General features: G+C 52.8%; 5 gene segments (V, D, J or C); all 5 read right to left on the bottom strand.

Annotated features, from left to right (window-relative positions):
- Nucleotides 1-1,724: 1,724 nt before the first annotated feature.
- LOC123347736 lies at nt 1,725-2,270 on the bottom strand. The segment is given in 2 exon segments: nt 1,725-2,068; nt 2,225-2,270. Coding segments are annotated over 2 exon segments (390 nt in total).
- Nucleotides 2,271-2,999: 729 nt separating this feature from the next.
- Nucleotides 3,000-4,430, bottom strand: LOC123348662. The segment is given in 2 exon segments: nt 3,000-3,523; nt 4,166-4,430. Coding segments are annotated over 2 exon segments (351 nt in total).
- A 454-nt stretch (nt 4,431-4,884) lies between these two features.
- On the bottom strand, nt 4,885-5,672 carry LOC123347737. The segment is given in 2 exon segments: nt 4,885-5,177; nt 5,598-5,672. Coding segments are annotated over 2 exon segments (333 nt in total).
- A 9,352-nt stretch (nt 5,673-15,024) lies between these two features.
- LOC123347738 lies at nt 15,025-15,586 on the bottom strand. The segment is given in 2 exon segments: nt 15,025-15,320; nt 15,535-15,586. Coding segments are annotated over 2 exon segments (348 nt in total).
- A 960-nt stretch (nt 15,587-16,546) lies between these two features.
- Nucleotides 16,547-17,108, bottom strand: LOC123347739. The segment is given in 2 exon segments: nt 16,547-16,842; nt 17,057-17,108. Coding segments are annotated over 2 exon segments (348 nt in total).
- Between the last annotated feature and the right edge of the window lie 296 nt (nt 17,109-17,404).

Here is a 17,404-nt window from a genome sequence, read left to right on the forward strand (position 1 = left end):
ATCTTTTACTTAATGTGATAAGAAAGAATGTTTTCAAAGCCAAAAAATTCATTTATTGAAAATAAAATTCATTTATTGAAAAGAAGCACAGCTGCTTGGGAAACAGAAAGGGCATGACACATCTGTGCTGTGTGGGATGAGGAAAGGGGGTGGGGTGGGGAACGGGAGAATCAGAGATTTGTTCATGTCCTGTTATCATACTCAGCCTTCCTGTCTGGAGTGCTGTGCAATGACTGCTGCTCTTCAGGCTGGTTAAAATACATGGTGATGGGGGTTGAGTGCAGTGGGGAAGGGTCGTAGTTTGCAGGGCTGGATGGTGAAGCTACAGGTACTGGAGGCAGTTGGTGGTGATAAGAACTGGGAAGTTGAGGAAAGTGGGTTGGCAGTGACATGGGGGCACCAGGGAAAGAGATTTGGGACAAGGGCTGCTGGGGAGGGGGGCGTGGATGTACTCTGCCTGCATTGCTTTGAGTGCCTGTATCGAGACCGCTTGACACTCCATGATGCTTAGCAGCTGCTCTGTGCTTTGGTGACGGCAATCTGCATTCTGCTGGTGCAGAGCCTCCTTTCAGTCTCCCACCACTCCTGCACTTTTTGATTTTCATTCAGGGACTGCTGCATGACTTTATGCAGCATCTCCTCTTTGCCTCTTTGCGGATGCTTCCTGATTCTTTGGAGTCTTTTGGCCGTTGATAACAAGGACGGCTGGGATCTCAAGGTTGCATCTGTAAAGCTAAAATGAAACACTTAACAGAGGCAGCATTGTTCACACTAGACAGTGCAATGATTCAGCTGTATTTAAAGATAAGCACAGTGTACGGAATAGCAGAAATTGCCTATCCCAAACGAGCGCACATAACCCACAGGAGCCCCAAAATGGTGAGTAAGTACAGGGTCAAGGGGGATTGATTGTTTCACTGCTGTACTGTCCTCTGGGTTTCTGTGACTTGGGGAGAGCCAACACCTGAAGGGGGTCCCTAGACTGAACACTGTCCCCACATTTTCCACAGGATGGGTTCATCCAGGAAGATACCTCACTGCTGAGGGTGACCTGGGAAGCAAGGGAGGATCTTCTACTACAATGTGGCTTCCGCCCTGGCCCACATGCAGCTTGCCTGTGTGCAGCAATGGTCCCCCCACCCATCACGGCACAGTGGCACAGACATGTTAGCCTTACTGGGACAAAGAGCACAGTAGCTCTGCCAAGGAAGCTGCGCAAGTGCATTGCCCAGCTTCTGGATGAGACCTTTGAAGAACTCACTGAGGCTGATTACCACCATGTGAGAAAGCACATAAACAGCCTATACTGCATCTAGGCATGCATGCAGCCCTAACCCTCCTCCCCCATGAGCCTTCACCAAATAACTTCCTTCTCAAATAAAAGCCACTTACCGGACACCAACTGTGCTGTTTGTTTTTGCCCAAGCACAGTCTGCTGCAACTGGCTACCTTCCTCCTGGCTTGAAAACAGCTCCTGGCTGCATGCATCTTGGGAAGCTGTGCTGTCCCCCTCCTCCTCAGCACCCTCGCTCCCACTTTTCTCCTCCTGCCTTGTTGAACTCTGTCCTGCTACTGCCTCTGAAGTGTCCACGGTGGTCTTTGGAGTGGAGGTGGGGCGCCACCAAGTATTGTGTCCAGCTCTTTGTAGAAACGGCAGGTCATGGGGGCAGCACCGGAGTGGTGGTTTGTCTCCCACACTTTGTGGTAGACATTCCACAGCTCCTTCACTTTAACTCTGCACTGCAGAGCATCCCGGTCATGGCCGCTGCATTACCTCTCGCTGTGTCTCTCAGGGCGCAGTAATACACCCCCGAGTCCTCCACCGCCACCTTGGTGATGCGCAGCGGGGCGGACCGGCGGGAGGGGTCAATGGACAGTTCAAACCACCCCGATGTATCCGCGGACTTGTAGCCAGAGATCACAGCTCGAGGGGCAGCTCCGGGGCTCTGATAGTACCAAATAACTCTGTCATAGGCAGCGACACTGTGGTTACAGGGGAGGTCAGCCCTGCCCCCCGCCAGCAAAGTCAGCGCAGCAGGCTGAGAAACCTTCGCGTCCACCGCTCCGCCTGGGAGGAAAAAATAACAACAGAGCATGAAAATCCCCCAGACATAGACAGGGAAACTAGCAGCAGCAGCAGCGTGAAGTGTCATGGAGAAGGACACCCGGACACAGGTAAAAAATTAATTAATGCCCAGAAATGCCACATGAGAATCTGACTCACTGGAAACAAGGATCAGCACGAGCGTGGAGACCAGGGTTTTAAGCATTTTCTCAATGAAGATTCGGTGTCTCTGCGCTTCTGCACGGAGCGGCTCCGTTTCCTCTCCACTCAGGCACCCTTGCCCCCAGCCGTGTCAGGAGAAACGAATTAGGCCCTTTCCCCGCAGAGGGAAGCCGAGCTCTGTCTTCTGAGGGCTGAAGGAATCCGGGAACGCTGCTTCGGCTCCGAATTAAATTGTGACTCTTGGCGTCAAGCATCAAATCTCTCTGTGCTTGGTTGGCAGCTGCCTTTCCGCTGCGCTGCTAAAAAGTCTGGCAGGGCCCGGGAGGGGGCGGCGTGGGGAGGAGATGGAGCGAGAACTAGGTGTCTAGAAACACCAGAAAGTGGTCTCGATTCTGGAGCGTTCCTGTCGGTGCCGCAGCGCCCTCTGTCGGGCTCTGGTGTGAACTGCACAGGGGTCCGGGGGAGCAGAAGTTCTGGCTTCCATAGAGGAGTCGCGGTTTCTAAAGGAAGGAGAGTGGGGGGAGGGGCTAGGTTAGTTTTGTTCGTTTATTGTTGCTACGAAACGTGGATTATCTTACAGCTTTCACGCAAGGGAATTTTTGTATTCGGTTTCCGTAAAGGAAGATGGTTTCCCTCTCCTTATGTTTAATAATAAACTTTGCTATAGAAAATGTAGGAAACAAAGGAAAGAAAATTAAATTTTCTCGGTTTGGTAGTGATCTAGTCACCACAATGAACACATGTGGAGTGACTCCGTATTTACGCTGCTCTTCACACAGTTGTCCCAGGATCTGCAGACCTGGGCTCCAATCTCCGTGTCCTCGCGATATGGCCCATTGACTCCACTAAAGCGGTGCCCATTTATAACAGCTGAGGATCTGTTCCCTTGGCTTTAATGGAGTTGAGCTGCTTTAAACCATCTGGGGATCTGCCCCTGCATCTCCTCCGCCAACCTGCCTGTCAGGGGACGAGGGTTTTTGCCCTGAGCCCAGCTCTGCCTGCATCACTGTGCTCCCACCGCACACAGGTAGCTGCCTGAGTCCCCCAGCTGGGAGTCGGTGATGTGCAGGGAGCTGCGTTTCCCACTTTCCAGGTGCTCGCCTATGAACCGCCTCACAGAGACATTCTGATTAGAGCTCGCGGTCAGCAGGTGGGTCGGCCCTTGCCCAGGCAGCTGCTGGTACCACTGGAAGGTTTGGTAAGCGCTGGTGAAGGAGCAGGACATGGTGGAGACCTTCCCTTCCCCAGTGACCAGCGACTCGGGGCTCTGAACCACTTGGGCTTCGCAGCAGGAGACTGGAGGGAAACAAAATAATAGCAGTTAACATGAATAACATGCGAGTTGCCTGTTTATCTGTGGATGTATCTATCCAGCCTTCCCTCTGCAGCCTCCATCCATCATTAAAAATTAATTAATAATTGGAGGTATACCAATCTCCTAGAACTGGAAGGAATGTTGAAGGGTCATCAAGTCCAGCCCCCTGCTGTCACTAGCAGGACCAGTTTTTGCCCCAGATCCCTAAGTAGTCTCTTCAAGGATTGAACTCACAACCCTGGGTTTAGCAGGCCAATGCTCAAACCACTGAGCTATCCCTCCCCCCCATCACTCTACTCCCAGTATCTATATCTACATGTCTATATATCGATACCGATTGATATAGATCCTTCCATCCGCATTTATTTATTTATCTCTGTACTCTCCCGGAATCTTAAAAAAAGCAGGACAAGAAATGCTAACAAATCAATATTACTGTTCAAACAGAACAGAGGCTGAGATATCTGCAGACCCCTCTGTCCTTACGGGTGCGTTAGCTCATAGATGGATAGACAGAGGGGGCGGATGGGGATAGATAAGAGGACTTGCCCCTCCCCCCCACTGACATCTAAGGGTCCGCATCTTTTTACCCTGCAGAGCGAGAAAATATCGGTTTCACTCACCGAGCAAAGCCAGGGCGAGGAGAAGGCGCCACGGAGCAGCTCCACTCTCGGAGCCCATGGCGAGCTCCGCTTCTTCTCTCCCTGGCAGCAGGGGAATCTACCGAGGCAGAGTCAATCCGGGGAAGCTCTGCGGGAGAGGAGACCAGCGGAAGCGAGAGTTCTCCCTCCCCTCGGGTTACCGCTTCTCAGGGGAAGGATTCTCCGCCCACAGAAGCTGCTGTTTCGGTCTCTGCCCCGGGGCGGAACAGCAGCTCTGCGGGCTGGGCTGGGCTGGCTCCGGCCCCGACCTCAGGCGGTGGGAATTAACCAGGGTTCGCGGGGGGGGGGTGAGCACTCTAGCGCCATCTGCTGCCCTGCCACAGAAGCGGGAGGGGAAGAAATTCTCTGCTTCAGGGGGATCCCAGGTAGAAGATGGTAGGAATGATAGAGACCCAGGCACCGCTTCACCCCTTGACAGCAGTGGAGTTACAGCTGGTTTACACCCCCTGAGGATCTGCCCCATTAGCTACAATAGAGAGCGTCTGATTCGCACCAGATGAGGATCTGACCCAGTGACGTAAATGAAGATATTGCTGATTTGCACCAGCTGGGGGTTGATTCAGTGACTCCACTGGAACAACAGTCACTTTACACCGGCTGGGGATCTGTCCCTGCAGCTCCTCGGCCCAGCTGCCTGTCACAGGATGAGGGTTTTTGCCCTGAGCCCAGCTCTGCCTGTGTCACTGTGCTCTCACGGCACAGAGGTAGCTGCCTGAGTCCCCCAGCTGGGAGTCGGTGATGTGCAGGGAGCTGCGTTTCCCATCTTCCAGGGGCTGCCCGACGAAGCGCTGCTCGGTAGCGTTCTCCTGAGGGCTGACGGACAGCAGGTAGGTCAGGCCTCGCCCAGGGAGCTGCTGGTACCAGTAGAAGGTTTGGTACTTGCTGGTGAAGGAGCAGGACATGGTGGAGACCTTCCCTTCCCCAGTAACCAGCGACTCGGGGCTCTGATCCACCTGGGCTTCGGAGCAGGAGACTGGAGGGAAACAAAACAAAAGGACAGTTGAAATGTAGGCGAGAGTGTGTTACTTTGCCTGTCTACCTATCTGACCATTCTTCCCTATGTGCTGTCTCCCCATCCTTCCCTCTGAAGCACCCTTCCGTCCAGCCATTGTCCCATGCACCCCATCTCCCGCTACCTAGAATCTTCCCCGGTCTTGAAAAGAGGTGAGAAATGCTAACAAAGAACCCCAGGGCGATATGACTCTTTAAATAGATCCGCGACAGAGTTGGGTCCCATTGGTAGCACCCTCTTTCCCATATATAGGTGCTGTAACTCTGAATCAAACAGAGCCGTGAACTGAATCAGATACGTCTCCAGTCGTTCCTAGTTTAATGTCGTACAAGCGAAGCCGCTGGCTTAGAAGAGCCCAGCGTGTTCTGAGCAGAAACTTACAGTACAAAGGAAGAAAGACCCAGGAGACTTGCAGTCTCATGATTCTCGGGGCGAGGTGAATTTCTGACACCTGTGGCAACCGGGCACTGAGATGCAGTGAGTGCCTGGCTCATCTCTGCCTGCTTTTATTTTTCTTCTCAGACACATCATGTGACACACACACCAGCCTAGGATCCTGTGACTGCCGCCGCTTGCTCCTGCAGAAGCTCAACTGCGTTCTCGGAGCTGTACAGCCCCAGCGTAGACAAAGGCACCCGGCATGAGGCGATTCCTTGGTGGAATCTGAGCAGCAGCAGCCAAGATGCGGCAGGAGAGACCAGTAGCTATAGCACCTCCCCCACAGATATTCTGGGTCGCTTTCGGCAAGTCACTCAGGGCCACGTTTTTAAAGGGTGGCCCAGTGGGGTTTTCAAACACACCCAGGTCCCCTAACTCCCATTGATTTTAAAGGGGTGTTTGACACCGAGACACTTGTGAAAAATCCCACCAGGCACCTAAAGCCCTTTAAAAATCTGCCCCTCTATTCCTCAGATCCCCATCCATAAAACGGGGGTAACAGCACTTTCCCACCTCGCATGGGTGTTGTGTGGGTCAATAAACTGATGACTGTGAGGTGCGCAGACACTGTGGTAATATGGCCAGAGAAATACCCAATGCAGGCAGTGTTAGGCTGGAATGGTCAGAGATTTCTGAGGAAATTCTTAGCCCAATTTCCCTTGCATTCCAGTGGGAGCTGACCACCTAATTCTCTTGGGCTCCCTTGAAAATATTATTAAAAGCGCCTTTGTCCCATCCCGCCCCCCGACCCAACCCCTGCAGTATCTCAGCACCACACAGACATGACTGGATTTAGCCTGGGATTTTCAAAGGAACCAAAGGGATTTAGGAACCCATGTCATGTTGAATTTCAGTTATATTTGGCCTCCTAGCCTTGCAATTGCACATTTCTGGAGTTTTTGTGAAGTTAAGGAGTCTAGCAACCGTTATTATGAGTCAGAGGAAACAAGGGGGCAGATTTTCAAATATTTATGATATCAAGAAGGCCAGAAATGACCAGGTTGCTGCAGATAAACGAGTGTGTGTGTGTGTGTGTGTGTGTGTGTGTGTGTGAGAGAGAGAGAGAGAGAGAGAGAGAGAGAGAGAGAGAGAGAGAGAGAGAACTTGTTGAGTGCATTTGTGTTTGATCCGCATGTGAGTTTGGGATGTGTGCTAATGTGTGAGTGTGCGTCACTTTATGGTGTGTGAGTGAGAGCAGTTGAAGGTTGTGTGTGAGTGATTGTGTGGGTGTTTGATGTATGTAGGAGCAACTTTGGTATATATGTTATTATGGGTGTGCGTGACTTGTTTGTGCACGTGAATTGTGAATTCATTTATGTAAAAATGTGTGTGTGTATGAAAGAGAGAGAGAGAGAGAGTAACTTTGTGAGTGTGTGTGACCGAGATTTTGTGTTTGTGTCTGTGTCCGTGAAACACATAAGTAGTTATATGTCTAAATGACATTTCAATGTCCAGGATGAAATAAGGATGTGCCTTTATATTTGGTAGTAAAACTGGTGGAAAGGGTGGAAAACTCTTGCACCATTTCCCATTAATTCCTGCAGCTGTCAAAGTGAAATTCAGTGGCCACCAGATGGCAGCACATGATAACAAGCCTGTTTGCTTTCAGAACAGGGTCTGGCACATTTTTATTACATTTTCTTTTCAGATCAACCCAGCAGGGCTTGAGGAAGTTCTGTTACTTCGCTCTCGGTTTTAGGTGATGGGGAACCATCTACTTTCAATGCAGTTTGTAGTTCCTGTGACTTGAACATGCAGGCTGAGAGTTTGAAACTAGCCTAAGAGAAAAAGATGCCCGATTCCCATTAAAATCAAAGCAGATTCAGCATCCACATTTCCAAAGCAGCCTAAGGGAATTAGATGCCCCAATCCTATTGATTTCAAAGGAAGTTGATCATCTAAATTCTCTAGGCCCTTTTGAGAATGCCTCAGTATAAATCTGGGAGCTCTCTTTCCAGGAATAACTGAGCTCTTCTGACCATACCATGATGTTTGCCCCTGTGCAGAGCCCTAAGTGCCAGTTCGGTCCAGAAGTGAGGGTTAAGTGTCAACCCAGGATGGAATTTCAACTAGGAGTTTCTTAAAGGTGCCTAGGTGAGTTAAATGCCCAGCAACCATTGGTTTTGAATAGACTCAGGGTCCCTAAGTCCCCAAGGAACCCATCCCAGACTTTGCCGGCCCCCAGTGAGATATTAATAGATTGATAGATCCTGAAGTGAGAAGAGATAGTTGTGATCATTTAATCTGACCTCCTGCTTTAACACAGGCTAGAGAAGGATACTCTGGGATACCTGGACCCAGCCCATATCTTGTGTCTGACCTAGAGGAGAGATTCCCAGTTTTGATTTAAAGATTTCAAATTATGGAGAATCCACCGTGTCCCTGGGTCATAGAGTATCAGGATTGAAAGGGACCTCACATGGTCATTTATTCCAACCCCCTGCTCAAAGCAGGACCAATCTCCAGACAGATTTTTAGCCTAGTTCCCTAAATGGCCCATTTAGGGAATTGAGCTCACAACCTTGGGTTTAGCAGGCCAGTACTCAAACCACTGAGTTATCCCTCCCCCCAGTTGTGGGAGTCAGTTGTGTCAGTGTTTAATGTGCACTTTCTAATCTAAATTTGGGGTATTATTCTGCCTTTGTCTCGTTCCATCTCCTCTTTGGAGCAAATTTCTGAGTATCATTCTGGTGCTGCTTTTCCCCAGAAATCAGGAAGAGGTTTTCATCTCCAGGAAGCCAGCTGTGGCAGGTCTCACCCCACTTCATAGCCCTCTACCCCCACACCCATCCGTTTCCTGCCCGTGCTCTCCTCCTAACTTCACCTGCAGGAGTCAGTTTCTTACAGTAGCGGAGAGGTGTCAGGTTTTTGTTCAGGGCTCCCTATGAATTTCATCACAGTGTCTCTACTGAAAGCGCAGAAGTATATGGCCGCGTCCCCCAATTCCAGAGCTGTGATCCTCAAACTGACGGAGCTTTTGGACTTCTCCAAATTGACGGAGAATCTCTCCCCTGCCTCATTCCTCTTTGTTCCTCCAGAATGTTGCCAAGAAAGCAAAATAAGGCTTTCCCCAGGGGGCTGTTTGTACCAATACAAATAATAGCTGCTAGCAGCAGTTTCATAAGTGCAGTCGAGGGAAACGGACTCGCGCTCGGCCCTTGACACTGAAGGCTGGGTCTGAGTTACAGCATCTTCCAAGGCACAAGGAGAGGGGAAAAGAGAGGTCAAGTTCTTGGTTCTGGGATTTTTAAGAGAGCCAAGGGGATTTAATGGAATCATGGAAATGTCAGGCTGACCTCAAGAGGTCGTGTAGTGCTTCCCTCCATGCTGAGGCCATGAGACCATCCCTGATGGGTTTTTGTCTAACCTGATCTTCAAACCCTCCAACGATGGGGATTCCACAACCTCCCTGCTTAACGTGTCCAGAGTTTAACTCTCCTTATGGCTAGAAAGTTTTTCCTAACATCCAATCTAACTCTCCCTTCCTGCAAACTAAGCCACTTGCTTCTTGTCCCACCCTCCGTGGACATGGAGAACAACAGATCACCCTCCTCTTTATTTATTTCCATTGAAATTCAATTCCAGTGGGATTTGGGCACCTAAATCCCTGCCTGAGAGCACCCCTTCTTGCAGAGGAGGAGGAGGGGGAAGGTCTGTTTAATCTCTCAGTGCCAGTAATGAAGGGGGAGACACGTGAAGAATCTTTCAGAAATGGGATTTGGAATCTTACTCACTGAAAAGCAAAATCAGCACAATGGCTGAGTCTCGGACCGTGGCCATCGCCTCAGCAGCTCGTCTCTTCTGCAGGGCACTGCCGCTTTTCCCTCCAGCCAGCCTGGGAGAGAGTCACGCAGGCGGCAGCTCCTGTCCTCCACCTGCAGCCCTGGGCAGAGGGAGGGGAGAACCCTTGTCTGAATGGTGAAGATTAGACATCAGACAGTGATGTCACAGCTGGGGGTGTGAGTGACTCCTGCGGCCAAGTATGAAGCTCCCCTTCTCTCCCCTCAATACCTGCCCTGCAGCTGAGCCCGTAGGTGCCGGAACTAAGGGTGCTGGGGGGGGGGGCTGCCGCACCCCCCCGGCTTGACGTGGTTTCCATCATATCCAGGTTCACAGTTTGGTTCAATGGTTCCCAGCCCCCCCACTGTGCACATTGCTCCAGTGCCCCTGGCTGAGCCCCCCACAGGCCTCACCGCGTATGAGGGGGCTGGGAGGAGAACTAGACCTTGGGAGACCAGTGGCTGGAATAAACCAGTGCCCAGTCTATAGAGAGAAATGCTGCTTCTGCTGCGGCGCCTTCTGGAGGACAACAGCCCGAACCGCAGAGAGACCCAGGGCCAGCAGAAAACTTGCCCACCATCTCTTTCCCAAGTGAGCTGCTCGTTCCAAAAGCTGGGAACGTTTCTCCCTTTGCTGCCGGTGGATTTTTCCATTGCTGCAAATGCTGGATGATGCCATGTGGTCCAGAGAAGGGACTTTTCCCTGTAAAATTCCATTTCCTAAAGAAAAATTCCCTCCAGGATTAACCTGTTGTTTTTTAAATTTTGTGGCCATGTGTTTTAAGGAGTGTCAAGTGGGAAAGAACAGCACTAGGGATTCCCAGCCCTGTATCTGGTTACGTCAGTGTAAACCCACAGTGATGCCAATAAAGTCAGTGTATTTGATAAGCAGTGTGGTCTGGTGGATAGCCCGCTGGAATGGGGTTCAGGGCTGCTAGGTTCTGTCCCCGGCTGTGTAACCTTGGGGAAAAACCCCTCCCTGTGACTCGTTTTTCACTTTCAGCCTGTCTCTCTCTTTCCCATATGGCTTGTGAGTTCTTGGGATCTGGGCCACTGACTCCAGCTGAGCTATGATGCATTCACACCAGCTGGGGACCTCTCTGCCTGTATCTCCCCCACCAAGCTGCTTTGCAGAGGATGGGGGTTTTTACACTGACCCCAGCTTGGGTCGCTGTACCTCCACCCCACAGAAGTAGGGGTCTGAGTCTCCGAGCTGGGCCAAGAGCTGCTTTTCAAATTCTCCAGGTGCTCGCCCAAGACCTCCTGTTAGTGGCTTTCTCCCTAGCATTGACAGTCACTGGAGGCCCAACCCTCTCCGGGGGAGCTGCTGGTACCACTGGTAGGTTTGGTCAGCACTGATGTAAGTACAGGTCACGGTGGAGATGTCTCCTTCCTGAACAACCAGTGACTCAGGTCCCTAAACCAACTGGGCCTCACAGCAGGAGACTGCAGGGAAATAAAGTGACAGCATTAGCACCATGTCTATCAGAGGGATAGCTCTGTGGATTGAGCATTAGCCTGCTAAATTCTGAGTTCAATCCTTGAGGGGGCCACTCTAGGGACCTGGGGCAAAACCAGTCCTTGGTCCTGCTAGTGAAGGCAGGGGCTGCACTCAAGGACCTTTCAGGGTCCCTTCCCGTTCTATGAGATAGGTATAGCTCCATATATTATTATAGTGTTAAAGTACCTAACAAATGTCTGTCTATTCACAGAAGCTGGGATTGGGCGACAGGGGATGGATCACTGGATGATTCCCTGTTCTGTTCATTCCCTCTGGGGCACCTGGCACTGGCCACTGTTGGAATACAGGACACTGACCTTTGATCTGGCCCAGTATGGCTGTTGTTATGTCTCTCTCCATGTCTATCTGTGTATCTATTTACCTTTCTTTCTGCTGTTGCCTCCCACTAATTTCTTAATACTCCTATCTATCCATATCTATCTATCCTTCCATGTGTATCATCTATTCATACATCAATCTGTTGTAAAACACACAGTTTCCAATAATAGCTTGCTTCAGTTTCATAAGCGCAATCCAAGGTCACAGACCCACTCTCCACACCTGATGCTGCCGGCTGGGTCTGCATTACAGCATCTTCCATGCTGGAGCCTGTTGCAAAGAGGGGGTGAAGGAGACATTAGTCTTAGAATGTTGCCCTTGAATCTATTTATGGAGAGCATCCCTCATTGATTATCCTGAAGATGGCAACAAGCTTCATCGTCATCTTGGATCAAGCACTGACACTTATTTTTCTTTGCACAGCACCTACTCCTAGGTGGAAATCATTGGCTCTTGCTGATAATTACTAATTGGTAAATATATATTAATTGTTAATTATTTATTACTTATTATTATTATTATTATACTATTATATACTATTATTATTTATTACTATTCCAACCCCACCATCAGTTTTACTCAGATGCCCAGTGATTTCCACTGAAACTTTTTACCCATAGGAAGAATGGCCCAAGGACTGGGCAGCATCGTTATATTTTCCTGATACATAAGAATGGCCATACTGGGTCAGACCAAAGGTTCATCTAGCCCAGTATCCTGCCTTCCCACAGTGGCCAGTGCCAGGTGCCCCAGAGGGAATGAACAGAACAGGGAATCATCAAGTGATCCATCCCCTTCATTCAAGGTTTCTCAAAGCTTCAGACTGAGATTTTTTCAAAGGAGCCTAAGAGAACCAGGTACCCAAACCCTCACTTTGAAAATCCCTGCCCAGTTCACCAAGACTCCCCAACCCTCACTTCTGTTCTGGCTCTGAGTTGAGAAGATTCCAATTACAGAGTCTCTATTTACCAGGTAATACCAAAGCGGTCACAGCCCATAATAGGTTTTGTTCCTTCATAATAAAAAGATTTTCCTCCTGCCCCAGTATCACACTGTCTCTCTTCTTCTGCACCACAAGTCTTGTTACCTCTCAGGCTGCTGCATGGCCCTCGACAGGACAACCGACGTGTCTGTAGAAGCAGCAAAGAATCCTGTGGCACCTTATAGACTAACAGATGTTTTTGCAGCATGAGCTTTCGTGGGTGAATACCCACTTCTTCGGATGCAAGTAGTGGAAATTTCCAGGGGCAGGTTTATATATGCAAGCAAGAAGCAAGCTAGAGATAACGAGGTTAGCTCAATCAGGGAGGATGAGGCCCTGTTCTATCAGTTGAGTGAAAACCAAGGGAGGAGAAACTGGTTCTGACGTGTCTGTGACAGCTCTGCTGCAGAAAATCAAATAGTATTTCTGATTGATTGTAGATTGGCAGCAGAGCCAAACTTCCTGGCAGAGTTAACCACTGACTGAGTGATACCACCACCCCACTGGCAGATTGCAATCAGAACTGGCTAAAAAGGGGGAGGACAGCTCCCGCCTGAGCGCCTCAACCTCCTCCCTGGAGAACAGCGCCCCCTAGTGCCACATTGGAGTCAGCACTAGCTCTTAGGGAAGACAGCCCCATAAAGAGCCCCCACCCTGCTGCCTGCAGCACAGCGCCCCCTAGCAGCCTGCTGGGGCACTGAGGCCAGCCCTGAGTCACTCACACCGTCCCATGAATTATCAGGTATCCCATCCAAATTCGATTCAAAGACTTCAAGGGATAGAGAATCCCTCACACCCCCAGGCAGGTTGTTGCTATGGTTAACTACCCTCACTGTTAAAAATGTTTGCCTTATTTCTACTAGAATTTGGTCAGGCGTTTGGTCACGTAGCATATATGCAAATGAATTATACATTCAGAGCTCCTGGTTGGTGCCATTTATTGTCTTTTGATATTATAGTAGCACCTAGAAGCCCAATTGAGATCAGAGCCTTATTTTGCTGGGCACTGCCCGGATATATAGAGACAGTCCCTGCTCTAAGAAACTTACAATCTAACTAGAAAAGACAGAACAAGTATTATTAGTTACCTCTTTTATATAGGTGGGGAACTGAAACCCAGCGAGATTAGGGTAGGATTTTTTCAAAGGTGCCTATGGGAGTTAAGCACCTAACACCTATAAAATGCTCTGACAATCTTGGCTCTGGCCTCCTAAGTGACCTTGCATGAGTCGCTTCTTTGTACAGCACCTAGCACCACCCAGGGCCGCCTAGAGGATTCCGGGGACCTGGGGTCTTCGGCGGCGGGGGGACCTCGCTTCGGAGGTAATTCGCCGGCAGGGGGGCCCTTCCGTTCCGGGACCCGCCGCCGAAGTGTCCCAAAGACCCGCGGCGGGGGCCCCCTGCCGCCGAAGCGGGACCCGCTACCGAAGTGCAGCCCGGTCTTCAGCGGTAATTCAGCGGCGGGGTCCCCCGCGGCGGGTCTTCGGGGCACTTTGGCGGCGGGTCCCAGAACGGAAGGGCCCCCCACCGCTGAATTACCACCGAAGACCCGGCTGCATTTCGGCGGCGGGTCCCACTTCGGCGGTAATTCGCCGGCGGGGGGGGGGGGTCCTTCCGCCCCGGAGCGGAAGGACCAGCCGCCGCCGAAGACCGGGACCGGAAGAAGCTCCGGGGGCCCGGGCCCTGCAAGAGTTTTCCGGCCCCCCCGGAGCGAGTGAAGGACCCCGCTCCAGGGGCCCCGAAAAACTCTCGTGGGGGCCCTGGTGGGACCCAGGGCCTGGGGCAAATTGCCCCTCTTCCCCCCCCCGGGTGGCCCTGGCACCACCAGACCCAATTTAGCAATAATAAGAAAGTTTCAGCGGGGACTGGGCAGCGTCAAAGGCTGCCCAGCCCTTCGCAGCAAACTAGCTTCGGGTACCAGCTCACTGATGAGCAAGCGTTAGTGACCCCTGCTGGGTGTTAATTAGAAGGGCTGCCCCCGACCCCCAGTTGTGGCGGTGAAGCAGGCAGAGCGCCATTTAACTAGGGCAGGGCGCTCGTTAAAGGAGAGACGGTCCTGGAGGGAGGTGTGAGGGGTGGCCCTCTGTGGGAAGAGCATGTGGTTGCCAGGCTGTCACCCACAGACGGTAGGGCAGGTTCCTGTGGGGAGAGAGGGGGTCCCTGAGACAGGGCCTGAAAGAAGCGAGGAGTCCCTGGCGAAGGAACTGCTGGAGTCCCTGGCGCAGGGACGCAGCAGGACATTATGCTGGGCAAGAATAGAGAGAAGAGGAAGCAGGGGCCCAGAAGCAGAGGATTTCAGTGGACCCAGGCAGGGGTAGGAAAAGCTATTTGGACACTTGCTTTGGACTTTAAGTTGCCCCGTTTGTTAGCCCAGAAAGGGGGGCGAGCTGTTGAATAACTGGGCTGGCGCCCCGAGGCCACAGAACACCCACTTGGGAGTGGACACTGCAGCCAAGAGAAGTCTCCTGCCACGCCAGACCCGGGCCCGGACACGAGCGGGGAGGACTCGGGCATGTACCGCTCCCTGGGGCAATGCTGCCTTCATGGCCCAGCTCAAACCGCCTCTGGCAGAGCTGGGAACCGAAACCACGTTACCTCGGTCCCCTCCCATCGCCCTAACCAGGGAGCCTCCCCCTCAGCAGGGCTATAAACGCCTGTCCCCGTCTGCCCATGGGGCTCTGTCCCACCCCACCCTGAGCGCCCCCAGCGCCCCGCAGCCCCTCCCGGGTAACACCCAGAGTAATTGGACAGGCTGCGCTGCGCCCTGTGTCACTGTGTCTCCACGGCGCACAGGTAGCGGGCGGTGTCCCCCAGCTGGCAGCCGCGGATGTGCAGGGAGCTCCGCTTCTGCCCCGGATCGTGATCCGCAGTGAAATTCGGTTCTTGTGTCTCGCTCCCCTTGCCGTGCAGCATCAGCAGGAAAAGGGGCCGCTCCCCGGGAGCCTGCCGGTACCAGTGTAAACGGGTGATGGCGCTGGAGTAAGTGCAGGTCACGGTGCCATTCTGCCCCTCGGAGACACCCCGCCATTCCGGGCTCTGCTCCACTGAGAGCTGCCCGCTGGCCACTGGGAATAACAGAGACACGGGGGAACCGAGTCAGCTACTGCCCCGAGCCACCTGCCCCCAGCAATCGCGGGACAGGGTGGGACGAGAGACAGGCTGTGGGGCAGAGACCGACCGATCTCCCCATTTCACTCCCTTCTCCCCCACCACACAGTCAATGAAATCCAGCCCCAGCTCCCTGCCAGTAACCAGCGGGTCTGTCTCCCCAGCCCTTACCCCACACGTGCATTAGCTGGATCACCCAGGACAGCCCCCGCGGCCTCCCCATCCCTGCGCTCCCTGACAGCCCAGGGCGCGGGACGCTGCTGGGTTCTCCCCTGGGGCCGGCCCGTGTGTTGGGTCTCCTGTGCTGGAGGGATCGGACACGTTCTTCTCCCCCGTCGTGTGCCCAGCCAATCAGCGACCAGCCCCTTCTCTCCCATCTCAGCCGTGTGTCACTGTGCACAACCTTCCACTGCTAAACGCTGCCCCCTAGTGGCCAAATCCGTACCTCAGCTCGCAATAACGCACCCTCTTGGACTCTCCTCCAGCGTGACAGCAACTCCTTTCCGTGGAGTGATTTCCCCTCACAGTGGAATTTAGTGGAGATCCCAATGGAAATATACCACTTGCTCCACCGTTCTCAAACGATCCTAAGGGAGTTAGGCACCCAAATCTCATATTATTTAGGCACCTAATTCCCATTGGATGCTCTGAAAATCACTTCCTCGTTTCCTGGCTCTGCCACTGTCTTCCTCTGCGACCTTGTCTGTACAGCACCTGGCACAATGAGACCCAACCTGGTCATGGCTGTATCAGCCACCACCGTATACATTTGAACTAACTGGTCCATTCCGTAGTGTGCTGGGGGAACCCGACTTCCTGAAGCTCCTTGGGAAAAGCTCGTCTCAGTAGCTTGCTCAAGGTCACGCAGAGTTAAGAAAGAAAGAACATTGTATTCAAAGATGCCCAGGCGGGTAGAAAGAAAATCCCGTGTGTGGAGGGACAGATCCATCTATAGCCAGAGAGCTAGGGTGGGGGATAGAGAGCGGGAAACTGATCCCCTGGGGTCACGAGACCTACCGCGATCCCTTCACCAAAAGACCAGCCCCACCACTCCCCAGGGCTGTAAATCCCTTTCCCCGTCTCCCCATGGGGCTCTGTCCCACCCCACCCTGCGCCCCCAGCGCCCCGCAGCCCCTCCCGGGTAACACCCAGAGTTATTGGACAGGCTGCGCTGCGCCCTGTGTCACTGTGTCTCCACGGCGCAGAGGTAGCGGGCGGTGTCCCCCAGCTGGCAGCCGCGGATGTGCAGGGAGCTCCGCTTCTGCCCCGGATCGTGATCCGCAGTGAAATTCGGTTCTTGTGTCTCGCTCCCCTTGCCGTGCAGCATCAGCAGGAAAAGGGGCCGCTCCCCGGGAGCCTGCCGGTACCAGTGTAAACGGGTGATGGCGCTGGAGTAAGTGCAGGTCACGGTGCCATTCTGCCCCTCGGAGACACCCCGCCATTCCGGGCTCTGCTCCACTGAGAGCTGCCCGCTGGCCACTGGGAATAACAGAGACACGGGGGAACCGAGTCAGCTACTGCCCCGAGCCACCTGCCCCCAGCAATCGCGGGACAGGGTGGGACGAGAGACAGGCTGTGGGGCAGAGACCGACCGATCTCCCCATTTCACTCCCTTCTCCCCCACCACACAGTCAATGAAATCCAGCCCCAGCTCCCTGCCAGTAACCAGCGGGTCTGTCTCCCCAGCCCTTACCCCACACGTGCATTAGCTGGATCACCCAGGACAGCCCCCATAGTCTCCCCATCCCTGCGCTCTCTGACAGCCCAGGGCGCGGGACGCTGCTGGGTTCTCCCCTGGGGCCGGCCCGTGTGTTGGGTCTCCTGTGCTGGAGGGATCGGACACGTTCTTCTCCCCCGTCGTGTGTCCAGCCAATCAGCGACCAGCCCCTTCTCTCCCATCTCAGCCGTGTGTCACTGCCTAGAACTCCGTCTTAGTGCCCTTCACCTTGTGAAAGCTGCCCCCGTGTGGCCAAGTGTATAAGCGGGTGAAGAAATATTCAGTTCTTTTCAAAGGGGAATCAGGTGCCCAATTCACATTGAC

Source organism: Mauremys mutica, chromosome 13, assembly GCF_020497125.1.
Source record: "Mauremys mutica isolate MM-2020 ecotype Southern chromosome 13, ASM2049712v1, whole genome shotgun sequence".
Classification (NCBI taxonomy): Eukaryota; Metazoa; Chordata; order Testudines; family Geoemydidae; genus Mauremys; species Mauremys mutica.